The 14,183-nt window shown below is 40.5% G+C and overlaps 1 protein-coding gene and 1 non-coding gene across 2 annotated transcripts in view; one reads left to right on the top strand and one right to left on the bottom strand.

The window, feature by feature from the left end:
- The window catches only part of LOC143287468 (endothelin-converting enzyme homolog), a 177,336-nt gene extending 171,712 nt beyond the window's left edge, over window positions 1-5,624 (bottom strand). Inside the window, exon 1 of the mRNA XM_076595472.1 lies at window positions 5,455-5,624. Coding sequence (XP_076451587.1) covers window positions 5,455-5,457 — 3 coding nt within the window. The 5' untranslated portion in view covers window positions 5,458-5,624. The remainder of the gene's footprint in view (window positions 1-5,454) is intronic.
- On the top strand, window positions 2,269-2,387 carry LOC143287792 (5S ribosomal RNA). Its single transcript, XR_013056005.1, has one exon. It is a non-coding gene; the product is annotated as a 5S ribosomal RNA (ribosomal RNA).
- Window positions 5,625-14,183: the final 8,559 nt, after the last annotated feature.

Raw genomic sequence — 14,183 nt, forward strand, 5'->3', positions numbered from 1 at the left:
CCCTGTCCACTCCTCACTCACCCCTTGCCCTCTGGCACTGTCAGTGTAATACGTATTTATCTCGCCGAGAAGTGCTGCGTGCAGTGAGGTTCCATATCACTCACCAGTCCCCATTACTGCCCGGTAAGCTGTCAACACTACCGCAAACCGTCTATGGCAGGCACCATGACACACAGTACTGGCCGACCCAAAAGGAGGAAAAGTTTCGGGTGGTGTTGTTTTTTTTTATCCTCGGATTTTGTTTTGTTGGTTTTGTCTTTTTCAGTTTCAATGGGGTGTCTGGATACGGACTGAGCGATATATGTTACACCACACCTGCTGTAAAGAGAGAGAGAGAGAGAGCGAGAGAGAGACAGAGACATTGAGAGAGACACAGAGAGAGGAGGGGGGGGGAGGGAAGGAACAGTGAGAGAGAACCATACTGCACTGCAACAATTTGCAGGAGGCAAAGAGCGACACTGGGATTCAGAAGAAATAGTCAATCCAAGCATACGCACAGACAACTGCAGTGTCCTGAACAGTCTGATATAATGCTTCTCTCTTCCTGACATTGTCCTAAGGGGGAAACGGGGAATAAAGACAAACAGTTCATCCACGCGCAAGCCAGCGGTTTGATGAAAATTCGCGCACTGTCTGGCTACCTTTCCATGACCTTGTCCTGAGGGAAAATTGGGATCCAAGAGACTGTCCTTCCATGCATACGTATTCATCACTATCCAGGCGATCAACAGTCTACAACAGTCGTCTTTCTTTAATCTTGCGCCAGCATTTGCACGTAGGTATGTCCAGCACCGTGGGTGCGACTGCTAGACATTGTTTGTTTGTTTGTTGTTGTTGTTGCTGCTGTTGTTGTTGTTGCTTCTGTTGTTGTTGTTGTTGTTTCTGAACGAAGAACTCTTTAAAAACAAATTATTTGCATATTCAAAAAAGATATAATTCAATCTGCTATTTCTAGCATTCTAAACACAAATGCGAGTCTTTAACCTGAACTAAAAAAACTAATCCAATACACGGGTTGTAATCAGTCAAGCAGCTGATTCACCAAATTTCAACCACGTTTTCTGCAATCAATCAGTCAAATGAAATCACCTATAGCGCTTTCTTCAATCGCCCAGTTAACAACGAAAGAATTCTGAAGTCAGTCTGTCAATCGATTCACCAATCAAATTCTAAACATTTTCTTGATTCATTATGTCAACCATTTCAAATGGAAAACACTGAACTAGTTCCTTTAACAAACAAATAAAAGAGAAGTCAACAAAGATACGATCTTCACTGAGCCAGCACTAAAATGTTTGTTTAACTCTCTCCATACGAACGGCGAAAGAGACGACGTTGACAGCGTTTCACCCCAGTTACCATCATCAAAATATTGCAAGCGGAAGGCTCTTATACTGAAGAGGTGAATGTTGACAAAGAATACCACAATTCTGACGACGGAAGCTAAAGTTTGGGTCATTGAGACACCCACTGGACATCCGAGGGGTCTGTGTAGAGGAGAAGAGAGGACTGGCCGTACTGAGTGAGTTAAGACGAAGAGTACACACCACATGAAGCTTTTTTCTTCTTTTTTTTCCCTTCAAAGTGATAACATGGTTGAATGAGTAAAAGGAAGTAATCTATCTGCAGTCTACCCGATTCTTTTCCTCCTTGATTTTTTTAAATTATTTTTTTAATTAAATTTAAACGTGGACGGGTTATAAATGAAACAATCCGGTCTTCCAGTCTTATTTCAGATAATTGTCTGGACGAGTTCCGGCCTTCCTTCAGATCTCTGTTTGCCTGTCTGTCTGTCTGCATATCTGTCTGTCTGTCTGCCTGAGTCTCTGTTTTTCCTTTCTCTTTCCCTTCGTCTCTTCCTCAACCCCTTCCCCCTTTCTCTGCGAGTCTTTGCAGCTGATTTCACTTCACCTTTGGTAATGAGTTTTCTCTTTGTCACAAAGCATATTCAGGAAAGATGAAGGTTGCAGTACATTTTATCGCAAATCAATACTTTTTTCTCGGGTAGTTGGGGGTGGGGGATAGATTCCCCGTGTGTGTGTGAGGGTTGGGGGGCTTGGGGGCGAGGGGGCGTGCGTGTGTGTGTGTGTGTGTGTGTGTGTGTGTGTGTGTGTGTGTGTGTGCGCGCGCGCGAAACTACAGAAACAGACAGAAACACAAAGCCAGACACTAAGGTGGTGTTCACCAGGTTTTCTCCACCAACATTATATTCACGACGTTTTCTGACATAACAGAATTTAATCCGAAATGGGTTTCCTGTGACACACTGCCAACGGCCATACCACATTGAACACACCGGTTCTCGTCCGATCACCGAAGTCAAGCAACGGCGGGCCCGGTTAGTACCTGGATGGGTGACCGCCTGGGAACACTGGGTGCTGTTGGCATCTCTTTCACCGCTGGTCAGGCATCTGCTTAGCAGATGTGGCGTAGCGTATAAGGATTTGTCCGAACGCTGCGGCGCCTCCTTGAGTAACTGGACTGAACTATTGTAATAATGTAAGTCGACTATTTCCTACTCTCAGACTGAGAGAGAGACAGAGACAGAGACAGAGACAGACAGGCGGTGGGAAAGACAGCACCTGAAGACAAAACAACGATAACAGCAATGTTTCGCGTTTTTCAAAGCATGTTTCTACACTTCGTCCCTTTCGTGCCACATTGTTCTTTTCCTTCTACCAAGAAAGGGTCGTCAGTATTTTCCTGAGCTTCCACAAAGATCAACCGGACGTGCGGCAAAGGGTGAGCGATGATAGCCACGGATGTTCCAGAACAGGAAAACAACAAGCACCGTTCTCACGATTCCGATACTGAAGCGACTGACTGTCCCAACTCACAGTGACAGTTTTGTTTTGTTTTTAATTTGAAAAAAAAAAAAAAAATGTGTGTCGATTTCTCGAATATAACACAATTTCACACAATCAGTGAATAGATTGTCGCGAGGAACTAATATACATACCACTTTACATTCTGCAAAAACTTATGATAATAATAATCATCAATAAACAAATAAGTAAATGAATAAATGAATAAAACTAAGAGAGAGAGAGAGAGAGAGAGAGAGAGAGAGAGAGAGAGAACACTATCTTTCACGACCAAACCCCTCACCTCACCTCACGAACTGAAAAGAAAAGCACGGAAACCAGCAGACAAGCATGAGTCACCATCGATACCAGCTGAGACAGATGCCGACAATCCAATCCATCCACCACAACGCCAGGTAATGTGAGCTTGGCAGCAGGAAGGGTGGGATCTAAAAATCAATCGGGACCACACACAGAGAGAAAAGAAGCATCAGCCGTTGTGTATTGTTTTGCCTTTGGTATGCGTGCACAGCATGCAGTGTCCTCATTTTTTCAAAAGCTGCTTGTCATCACGTGACAAGAACAAAGAAATCATTCGGCAGTAGCACGGATCGAGGGGAAAGCTGCAGGTTCACTGTTCTCAACTAAATCAAAGTCCACGACGACAAAAAAAAAGAAAGAAAAAAAAGGAGTATATCAATCATGATCATAATCACCATCAACGTAAAGGCATATTGACCTTAATTTCATTGCCTGGAGCGCGAGAGGGTACCTTGTGCCAAAGGCAGTAACTCTTAAGTGCGTCCAAATATTTTTTTCTTGGGAACATGTAAAAATTAATCAGCAGACCCCCGAAGAACATTTTCAGACTAGTCTACATCATTCCTGGGTGGAGGGGTGATGGGGGCTTCACGGTAGGCCCCTCTGCCTTGCGGACAATTTCTGCTTTTTGTAAACAACGGCCTCCACTTACAGTACGGGCGCACAACTTTATCAATACATGTAGCTGTAGCTCTGTCTGTCTGTCTGACTTTGTACTCCGTTACCATGCGAATGAAAATCACCGCTTTGTTGTTTTTATTGTTGTTGTTTTGGGTTGTTTTTTCTTTTCTTTTTTTGGGGGGGGGGGGTGGGGGTGGGGGGGGGGGGTTACATACTGACCAGTTCCGGTGCGAGACTTCTTGCTGTTATATATTTTTTCTTTATTGAGGAATAACAAATGATCTTTTTTTTTCCAAAGTCCATATTGCACGTGTGTGTGTGTGTGTGTGTGTGTGTTTCTGAGGCGTTCAATGCACGGAATTTGTCACTGAGCGAGGTGAACAAAGCGTGTGTGCGCGCGCCACCCGTGCGTGAGCGCATGTGTGTGTGTGAGATGTGTGTGTGTGTGTGTGTGTGTGCGTGTGTAGAGTTGGAAAAAGGTGGAGGTGAGTGGATGGAAGAAGGAATGTTAAGGCCAGCGCTTGTTTTTGTTTTTTTTGTTTTGTTTTTTGTTTTTTTTAATTACTTTTATTTCATCATTTTTGTTTTGTTTTTTGCTTTTTAGTAAGCTTTGCGGAGGTGAGTCTCCAGAGGAGATGAATACTGCTAACGAAACGTCAACTGATGACAGAGGGAAGAGAGAATGAGAGAGAGAGAGAGAGCCGGAGAGGAGAGAGAAACTGACAGAGAGAGAGAGAGAGGCAGAGAGGGGGAGAGACAGAGAAACAGAAAATTAGAGACGGAGGCGGTGAGAGAGAGACAGAGAGGGAGAGAAGAGAGAGAAAAAGAAATTGACAGAGAGAAGAGAGAGAATGAGAGAGACACAGAGAGAGAGATGCAGAGAGGGGGAGAGACAGGGAACTTGACAGAAAATGCCGAGAGACGGAGAGTGAGTGAGAGAGAGAAAGAGAGAGAAAAAAACTGACAGAAAGAGAGAGAGAGAGAGTGAGAGACAGAAAGAGAGAGAGAGAGTGGCAGAGAGGGGGAGAGACAGAAACAGAAAATGAGAGACGAAGAGAGAGAGAGAGAGAGAGAGAGAGAGAGAGAGAGAGTTTCCCCGCAGATAGCCTACACTGAGTCGCGATGAAAAAGTCGAAGTCCACTCCACACAACAGCGGGCCCAACACACAAGTCGGTGCTCAACCCGGAAGGCGGACGGCTGGTATGATTAGAACACATAACACATTCATCATTCCACAACACATCTTTGATCAAGCAGGAAGCATTATCAGTCACAAATGTTTACATACATCTGTATTTGACTGTTTTTGGATCTTTGTGAGAGGGAGTATCGACACGGGGGAGTATTGATGCGGGGGAGTATCGACACGGGGGAGTATTGATGCGGGGGAGTATCGACACGGGGGAGTATCGGGCTGACCCCCTTGGGGGGAGGTGGAGGAGGGGGTCAACACAGAATGAGAGAGAGGGACACAGGCAGACATACTGAGACAGACAACCAGAGGAACAGTGAAAACAACATGGGAAAAAGATGGATAAATAAATGACGTGTCTGCTTTAAAATTTTCACAGAACGGTGCCATAGTTCCAGCCACGCACAACCATTAAAAGTCGTCTGCTCGTGAAAAAAAAAAAAAGCAACATCAGCGGGATCTTCGAACGCAACTTTTGTCATATGTAAACATAAACATGGACAAACTAGACTTACCATTTACTTTCTTGGAAGTCTGGTCTTTCCTCGTCAACAAATGAGACAGACAGGCCTCAGTACCAAGGCGTAGGAAAGGGCGTTCTTTGGATGAGGCGATCGATTCAAAGACGTGCCGCCATTTTGTTTCTATACTGAAATCTCCAAACAAAAACGCTGTGTATCTAAACGAAGACTGATGCGTGAAACTGGGGGAAAACAATTATATCGTTCTTGATCTTGCAAATTAGCTTACGTTACAGCTACCGTTGATGGGTCTGGTGGACTGGATAAGGAAAGTACAGGCTGGAGTTATTAGCAAGTCAGTGAAATGACTCGCAAGCAAAATTATTGACGTAAGATGTTCGACTTGATCTCTGCAATGTGTATGTGTTTGTATACTGTACGTGGTGGAGATCACCTGTGTCAAAGGACACAGTTATGCGTATTAAGTGCACACCAGGAGATTCGAACACACACACACACACACACACATCAATATCTATGTATCTGTCTATCTGTCTATCTATCTGTGTGTGTGTGTGTGTGTGTGTGTGTGTGTTATTTTTACCATGCGTATGCCTTTATGTAGTATAGTATTCACATTCAATGATTTTAAGTAGCATTGTGTAGTGCATGCAATGACATATATAATGTAGTATTGTGTAGTGTAGACCCTGTTTCAGGGCGGGGACTGGATGAAAAAAAGCACACCAGTGCTTATCTACTGTCCTCGATAATCAAGAGTTTGTCTTGTCTTGTCCTCTCTCTCTCTCTCTCCATACACACACACACACACACACATATATATATATATATATATATATATGTGTGTGTGTGTGTGTGTGTGTGTGTGTGTGTGTAGATCAGTGGTTTGTTGATGGGCAGCACTTTACAACAGCAAATTCTGATATACTTCATGTACATGTATGTTCATTGATTAAGCATTTGCAGATGTTTGCGCAGTGTGTATGCAGTTTTTTTTCTCTTTAAATCAAATGTGGACTGACTGATGTTTAAATGCCAATTCAATACCCCATTCACATACCAATTTCTTCTGTATGAATGTTTGAAGCCAATAATTGAGTCTGGAAGTCTATATATATCTATATCCATCTATATATACATATCTCTCTATATATATATCTATATAGATCTATATCTATATATATAATGTGTGTGTGTGTGTGTGTGTGTGTGTGTGTGTGTGAGTGTGTGTGTGTGTGTGTGTGTTTGAATCAACTGGTGTGCATTTTCGTGCACCTAGTTCACATAATTGTGTCCATTGACACAGATGCATGTGCATAATGGTCATGCGCCATGTGTGTGTTTTCTTTAGTGTCTTTTCACTTTAAGCGATATTAGACGTGTCATGTGTAATTTTGGGTGTGGGGGGAGGTGTGGGTGTGGATGGGGATCTTGGACTAAAGGGTGATATACAGAGAAATAATAATAATAATAATAATAATACATAGTTTTTCTATGGCGCGATATCCAGCACCAGTGCTGCTCAAAGCACCTTACATCATCCAGTTGACTGTAAACATGCCTTGAAAAACACATCAACCACTATCTGACAATGGAAAACATCCAGTGTCTTTATATGAATGAAAAAGTACACTTAAGAGATGAATCAGATTATAAAAGCTATGAAGTAAATAAGGCTTAGATTAAAACAAAATGCATTTCATAGAACACACACAGACACACACACACACACTCACAAGCACACACACATATACACACGCGCACACACACAGACACACACACACACATATATATATATATAGATGTCCCTCCCTTACAGACACACACACACTCACACACAGACACACTAACACACACACGCTGACATCAAATATCAACTGCACTAAAAACAAAATTGCATAAGCATTAAGATATTTCTTATTTTCTAACATATAATTCTGTTTGGACATACTAACATGCCTACACACTTACACACACGTGTACCAGAGCACTGTACCCTCACAAACACATGCACGCACGCACACACACACGCCCATTAAAAATAACCAGAAAAAATGCCATCACATCTAAGACCAAAGCTACATAAAATACACAATGCATTAAAACAGGACTACAAAAATAATAGTACAAAGATACTTGTTAACAGGCATACCTTGGTTTAACGGTCCGCCCAGAACAAAAATGCTTACGAAAAAGGTATGTTTTCAGATCTGACTTACAGGAATGTAGATCTGAGGCATTTCTAAGAGATGAAGGTAGAGAGTTCCACACTTAGGACCTGAGCTCTGAAAGACCTATTTCCAGCGCATTTGAGATTACTCCTTGGAACTTTAAGCAGCTTTTCAGAACTGGATCTTAATGTTCTGTGCGGTTCATATGTTTCCAATAATGAGGAGAAATACAATGGAAGAGACTTGTCAAAATGTTTGAAGGCGAGTGTTGCTAACTTATAGTGAATGCGAGAAAGGATAAACTAGAATAGTGGGATCAACAATCCATAAACATAAGTGTAACAACAATTGAACAACATGAACAACAGCAAAAATGTAAATAGATATCTGAAGGGGTGTTTGCGTGTGTGTGACCTATTCCTAAATCAGTGTTTCCTGTTTCTCTTTGTACACAACTGTGTGCGTGTGTGGTATGTGTCACGTGCGTGCGTGTGTGTGTGTGTGTGTGTGTGTGTGTGTGCTTGTGTGTGTGTGACAGTGTGTGTGTGCTTGTGTGTATATGATCATGTGTGTGCATTCACCGGCATCTGTGTGAGTAGTATCTATGTGGATGTGCATTCATGCATGCGTTTTTATGTTTGTTAAATGTTTTCTGCTGAAATGAAGTTTTAACTCTCTCCATACGAACGGCGAAAGAGAAGACGTTAATATCGTTTCACCCAATTACCACCATCAAAATATTGCAGGTGGAAGGCTCTCATACTGAAGAGGTGAATGTTGACAAAGAATACCACAATTCTGATGACGAGAAGCTAAAGGTTGGGTCATTCAGACACCCACTGGACATCCAAGGGGTCTGTGTAGAGAAGAAGAGAGGACTGGCCGTACTGAGTGAGTTAAATATGTGTTTGCACATGCATGGCACGCACTTGTATCCTGTGCTTGCCGGCCGTGTGTCGTGTATGTGCGTGCATGCTTTCCCCATATGCTACATCTAGAAAAAATAAATCAGTAATAATGCATGGGTGCCTTATCACACACAGTTGTTCACACTGGTGTTCAAGGGCAGTAGTTCACTGTATAAATTATGTCGGGCACACGGACACTTAATGAAGGGAGGTAATATGCTTTACAACCTGCAAAATGGTCACTTGAAATAGTCTATCTTGCAATTTTGTAAATGTTTTTTCTCCCAGACGCTTCCTATGTCTGTTTATTTGAAATAGTAGTATAATAGCATTCGTTGTGAACCTACATATACTGAATAAAGCTGAAAGGTGTTTTTTTTTTGTTTTGTTTTTTTCTTGAGCAATACAATAACATCTAGCAAAAGCAGAAGAAGAAAAAGAAGAGCATGGAAAAGGACATTAGAAAAACAATGACCTGGCAGCTTGGTGCAGTGGTCAGTGGGAACGATGAATCTGAACTTCATTAATAGTTAAAATAGTGGGGTACTGATATTCATTTTTAGCCAGGTCCTTTCCAGAGCCAGTGTATTTGTCTCAACTGACTTGGGCAGCATACTAAAAAAAAAAAAAATTAAAAAAAAGAAAAAAGTTAATCTTACACACTACCTGAAAGCATAATAAAATCTTTAATGTGTCACTCCAATTCCAGACCAACAAAATGATTGTGAAATTGCTTCCAAAAAATGTTATGAACAGCGACACTGAATTTAGCTATCATGTGGTCTAAAAAGAAGTGGATCTACATAGCAGCATCAGTATCATCCTTATCAATCATTATGATACACAAATTGTAATGTATCTCTTCATCATTCTGCATGCTCTGCTCTTCTGAATGCAGCTTCAATCCGTTCTCACCCCCACCCGCCCCCAACACACACCTTCTCATGCCTCCACCCCTCCACAATTTCAAAACCCCACCAAGTCCACACTTTGATAAATGTGTCAAAGATGCTCTCATCGAGGCTATCATTAGTGAGATGTAGTGACAAGAATTGCTTCCTTTAACTCACTCAGTACGGCCAGTCCTCTCTTCCCCTCTACACAGACCCCTCGGATGTGCAGTGGGTGTCTGAATGACCCAACCTTTAGCTTCCGTCGTCAGAATTGTATTCTTTGTCAGCATTCACCTCTTCAGTATAAGAGCATTCCACTTGCAATATTTTGACGGTGGTAATTGGGGTGAAACGCTGTTAACGTCTTCTCTTTCACCGTTCGTATGGAGAGAGTTAAACAGTATGGAACTTAGTGACAGTAGATGGCTGTGTATGAACACTCAGAACTGGCACTACCGAATGACAAACAGGTGGCTTGATAGCTTTGCAGTGTCTCCTCTTGTGAGCAGCCTGTTAGCCGCTTGACATTGATAGCTCCCTGTACATTGCTGGCACTTGGGTTGTGACAGACTTAAGTCAGTGTGGTGCTGTGTTGCCGGAGAGCTTACAATGAGCAATGTGAGAGGAGTTTCAGTTTCAGTAGCTCAAGGAGGCGTCACTGCGTTCGGACAAATCCATATACGCTACACCACATCTGCCAAGCAGATGCCTGACCAGCAGCGTAACCCAACACGCTTAGTCAGGCCTTGAGAAGAAAAAAAAAAAAGGTGAATAAATAACAGATAAGCGTACATAAATAACAAATAAATAAATAAATAATTATAATATATAAAAAAAGGGGTAGTAGTAATAATAATAATAAATAAATAAATAGATAAATAAATAAGACAACAATGATGATAAATAAGCAAATAAATATAAAACATGAAGACACACATTCACACATACACCCACACATGCATAACAGATATGCACCAGACATGCAGTTTCACAGATATGAAAGCACAGTCAAATACACATAAACGTACATGAGCCCCAACACACACACACACACACACAATCACACACATTACACTGCATGTGAGAGGAACACAACTACAAGCTGCAGAAGATGGTACAGAATAAAAGCAGGATGTTAATAAATTCTGCAACCTCCAGCAGAAGCCACTGTCTTTGTATATGCTGTCCACTGAGCATCATCTTTCTGAAGTAAAATTAACTTTACCTTTCAGGATACTTCGATGTTGTTGCGTATTAAGCGTATGGTGATGAAAAGAGAATAAATCTGAAAGATATTTGCAGATGCACAGCAAAAAAACAAAAACAAAACAAAACAAAAAGAAACAAAAACAACATAACGAAAAAAAGAAGCTCAAAGTTTGTGAATGGCATACAGTATGATTTATTTTGTAATAAATGCAGTAACAAGGACATAACTTGATAAATACACTGCAAAAAGCACAGAATAAAGATCAAGACCTAGTGTTTACAAAACAGTTATCAAGAACTAATTTCTGCCCTGAAATTCAACATCAATGACAGATGGCCTGTGACACAATTATATATGGTATCTGCATGCTCAGGGCTAAAAGCGTACACATGGGATCTTTCTCTGATCCGCTTTCTCACAAACAAGAGCCGTCCACAAAAAAAAACAACAACAAAAAATATATATATATATATAATTATATAAGTGAACATTATACAAAAAAAAGAGATATATACATAAATAAACAGATATAAAAAGCATACATTAGACTTCTTCTTCTTCGTTCGTAGGCTGCAACTCTCATGTTCACTTGTATGTTAACGAGTGGGCTTTTACATGTATGACCATTTTTACCCTGCCATGTAGGCATTCATACTGTTTTCTGGGGTGTGCATGCTGGGTATGTTCTTGTTCCCATAACCCACTGAATGCTGACATGGATTACAGGATCTTTAACGTGCGTATTTGATCTTCTGCTTGCATATACACATGAAGGGGGTTCAGGCACAAAGCAGGTCTGCACATATGTTGACCTGGGAGATCGTAAAAATCTCCACCCTTTACCCACCAGGCGCTGTCACCGTGATTTGAACCCAGGACCCTCAGATTGAAAGTCCAACGCTTTAACCACTCGGCTATTGCGCCCGTCGAAATTCAACATCAATGACAGATGGCCTGTGACACAATTACATATGGTATCTGCATGCTCAGGGATAAAAGCGTACATATGGGATCTTTCTCTGGCCCGCTTTCTCACAAAACAAGAGCCGTCCACAAAACAAAAAAAAACATATATATATATAATTATATAAGTGAACATTATACAAAAAAAAAAAGAGATATATACATAAATGAACAGATATAAAAAGCATACATTAGACTTCTTGTTAACGAGTGGGCTTTTACATGTATGACCATTTTTACCCTGCCATGTAGGCATTCATACTGTTTTCTGGGGTGTGCATGCTGGGTATGTTCTTGTTTCCATAACCCACCAAATGCTGATATGGATTACAGAATCTTTAACATGTGTATTTGATCTGCTTGTGTATACACACGAAAGGGTTTCAGGCACAAGAGGTCTGCACATATGCTGACCTGGGAGATCAGAAAAATCTCCACCCTTTACCCACCAGGCGCTGTTTCCGAGATTCAAACCCAGGAATACACTAGACTAAGGTGACCAAAACCAGACTGATGACAATTTCATACATCTTACAATCCCCGTTAAAAATGCACAAACACAGTAACCATCATTCATGTATGCCCTCTGAAAGAACCGTTTACAGTATCTTTTGCTCTTTCAAAATGTTTGTCATTTACAGCTGTTTCTTTATAACGATACAATGAACATCATTATTATGTTAAAAACTGAAGACCTTCTTCCTCATTGACACTAAAATATGAGATCCTAATTTCTGACATTCTGTGTATCAGCACAAAGATTTACAATGAACAGTTTACATTCAAACATTGTGAAAGGAGGAGGTTGGGGATGGGGGTAGGGGTGGGTGGGAGAATAACATGGAATAAACATTGGAAAAGAAAGAAAAAAAAAATTACATGTCTTCTAACAATCATTACTGAAATATATAAATCATGACTATATAAATATTCTTAAAAACTCTCAAGCGTAATCAGAAAAAAAGTGGCAATAATTGTTAAATCATGTAAATAGTTTATGTAAAGAATCAAAGAGTTATGTAAAGAATCAAAAAGTCATGACAAGAATCAATGAGGTGTTTCTAGATGGGGCTTTCTTAACACCCTCCCCACCGCCCTTTTTTCAGACGTTATTTTTTTCAAATCTGTGAACAAAACCAACTCCAAATTTATCTTGGTAGTGAGTTATATGCAAAGGTCAAATGATCAATACCTTAAAATACCTGAATGACTAGATCTATGAGCAGACATTAGCCTCCCATAAGAATGCTCAGTTTTCAAAATCAGTTGTCTTTTTGTTTTATTTTCTTTATCTGCTCCCTGTAAGTCCTATAAGAGATCAACATTGTCATATTCAAATATACAGAATAAGAATAAACATAAACATCAAGAATCAAAGGTGCACTTACAACACACATGTTCAATGTGATTTTTGTTTAAAAATCACATATCATCAAGAATACAATGTGTCCAACATACACAGTGCCGACTACCTGTGTTGCTTTTTTTTTCTGATTAAAAAAAAAAAAAAAAAAAAAAAAAATCCTGGATCACTGCTAACGGAACTGGAATCATTTTATTGAGGGAAAGTGTTTTTTCATGTCATCATAGACATCTGATAATATCATGTCTGTGTCGCAGCCAGTCTTGTAGGGGTAAAAAAAAAAAAAAATCAGCAGCAGATTATACTTCATTCTGTAAAGTTTGAAATTTGGAGTTTAAAACTTGGAAGCTACGTGCTGTTGATAGTAATCCTAATTTATATAATAAAAGCTTGTTCAGCCTGCCGGTCTTGTCTACACACACATGCGCACATGCAAACACACACACACACAGTGTCACACACATAAGTTATAACAACTTGAGAGAGAGATCTTGAGCAAAGCCATGCACTTCGTTGGATTCGCAATCACAGCAGAACTGTCTTTGCATAGGAACTGGGAATACATTAAGTGAGATTTGAACTCAGATTATTCCATAGCCTCATAACAGATCAATCAAACAATTTGTTCTCAAACAAAATTTGAATTCCTAGTTATTAAGTAAGATAATAATATTTTTAAAATAATTTTTTTAAGAAAAAAAGAAGTAGGTACAGGTAAAACAACAAGGGAGACAAGTCCCATTTCTTGTTCCTGGCCAAACCAAGCACAAAGTGTTGTTTCACTGTACATCACATGAAACCATATCAATACTGATTGTTCCTTGTATTCATTTCAAATCCTATGGTATTAACTCACTCAGTACGGCCAGTCCTCTCTTCTGCTCTACACAGACCCCTCGGATGTCCAGTGGGTGTCTGAATGACCCAACCTTTAGCTTCCGTCATCAGAATTGTAGTATTCTTTATCAACATTAACCTCTTCAGTATAAGAGCCTTCCACTTGCAATATTTTGATGATGGCAACTGGGGTGAAACGCTGTTAACGTCGTCTCTTTCGCCGTTCGTATGGAGAGAGTTAAACCTGTGCGTGTGAACTAATCAAATGTTGCAATAAACAGAATCTACCCTCCTTTTTTTTCTTCAGAAATCAAATTTTACCAACCCATGTGGCAGGAGCAAGAAACAAACAGGCTGGAAATGTTATGAGGAAAACACAACACTGGGCAAAAACACATGGACAATACTTAGGACACA

Source organism: Babylonia areolata, chromosome 11 (assembly GCF_041734735.1).
Source record: "Babylonia areolata isolate BAREFJ2019XMU chromosome 11, ASM4173473v1, whole genome shotgun sequence".
NCBI lineage: Eukaryota > Metazoa > Mollusca > Gastropoda > Neogastropoda > Buccinidae > Babylonia > Babylonia areolata.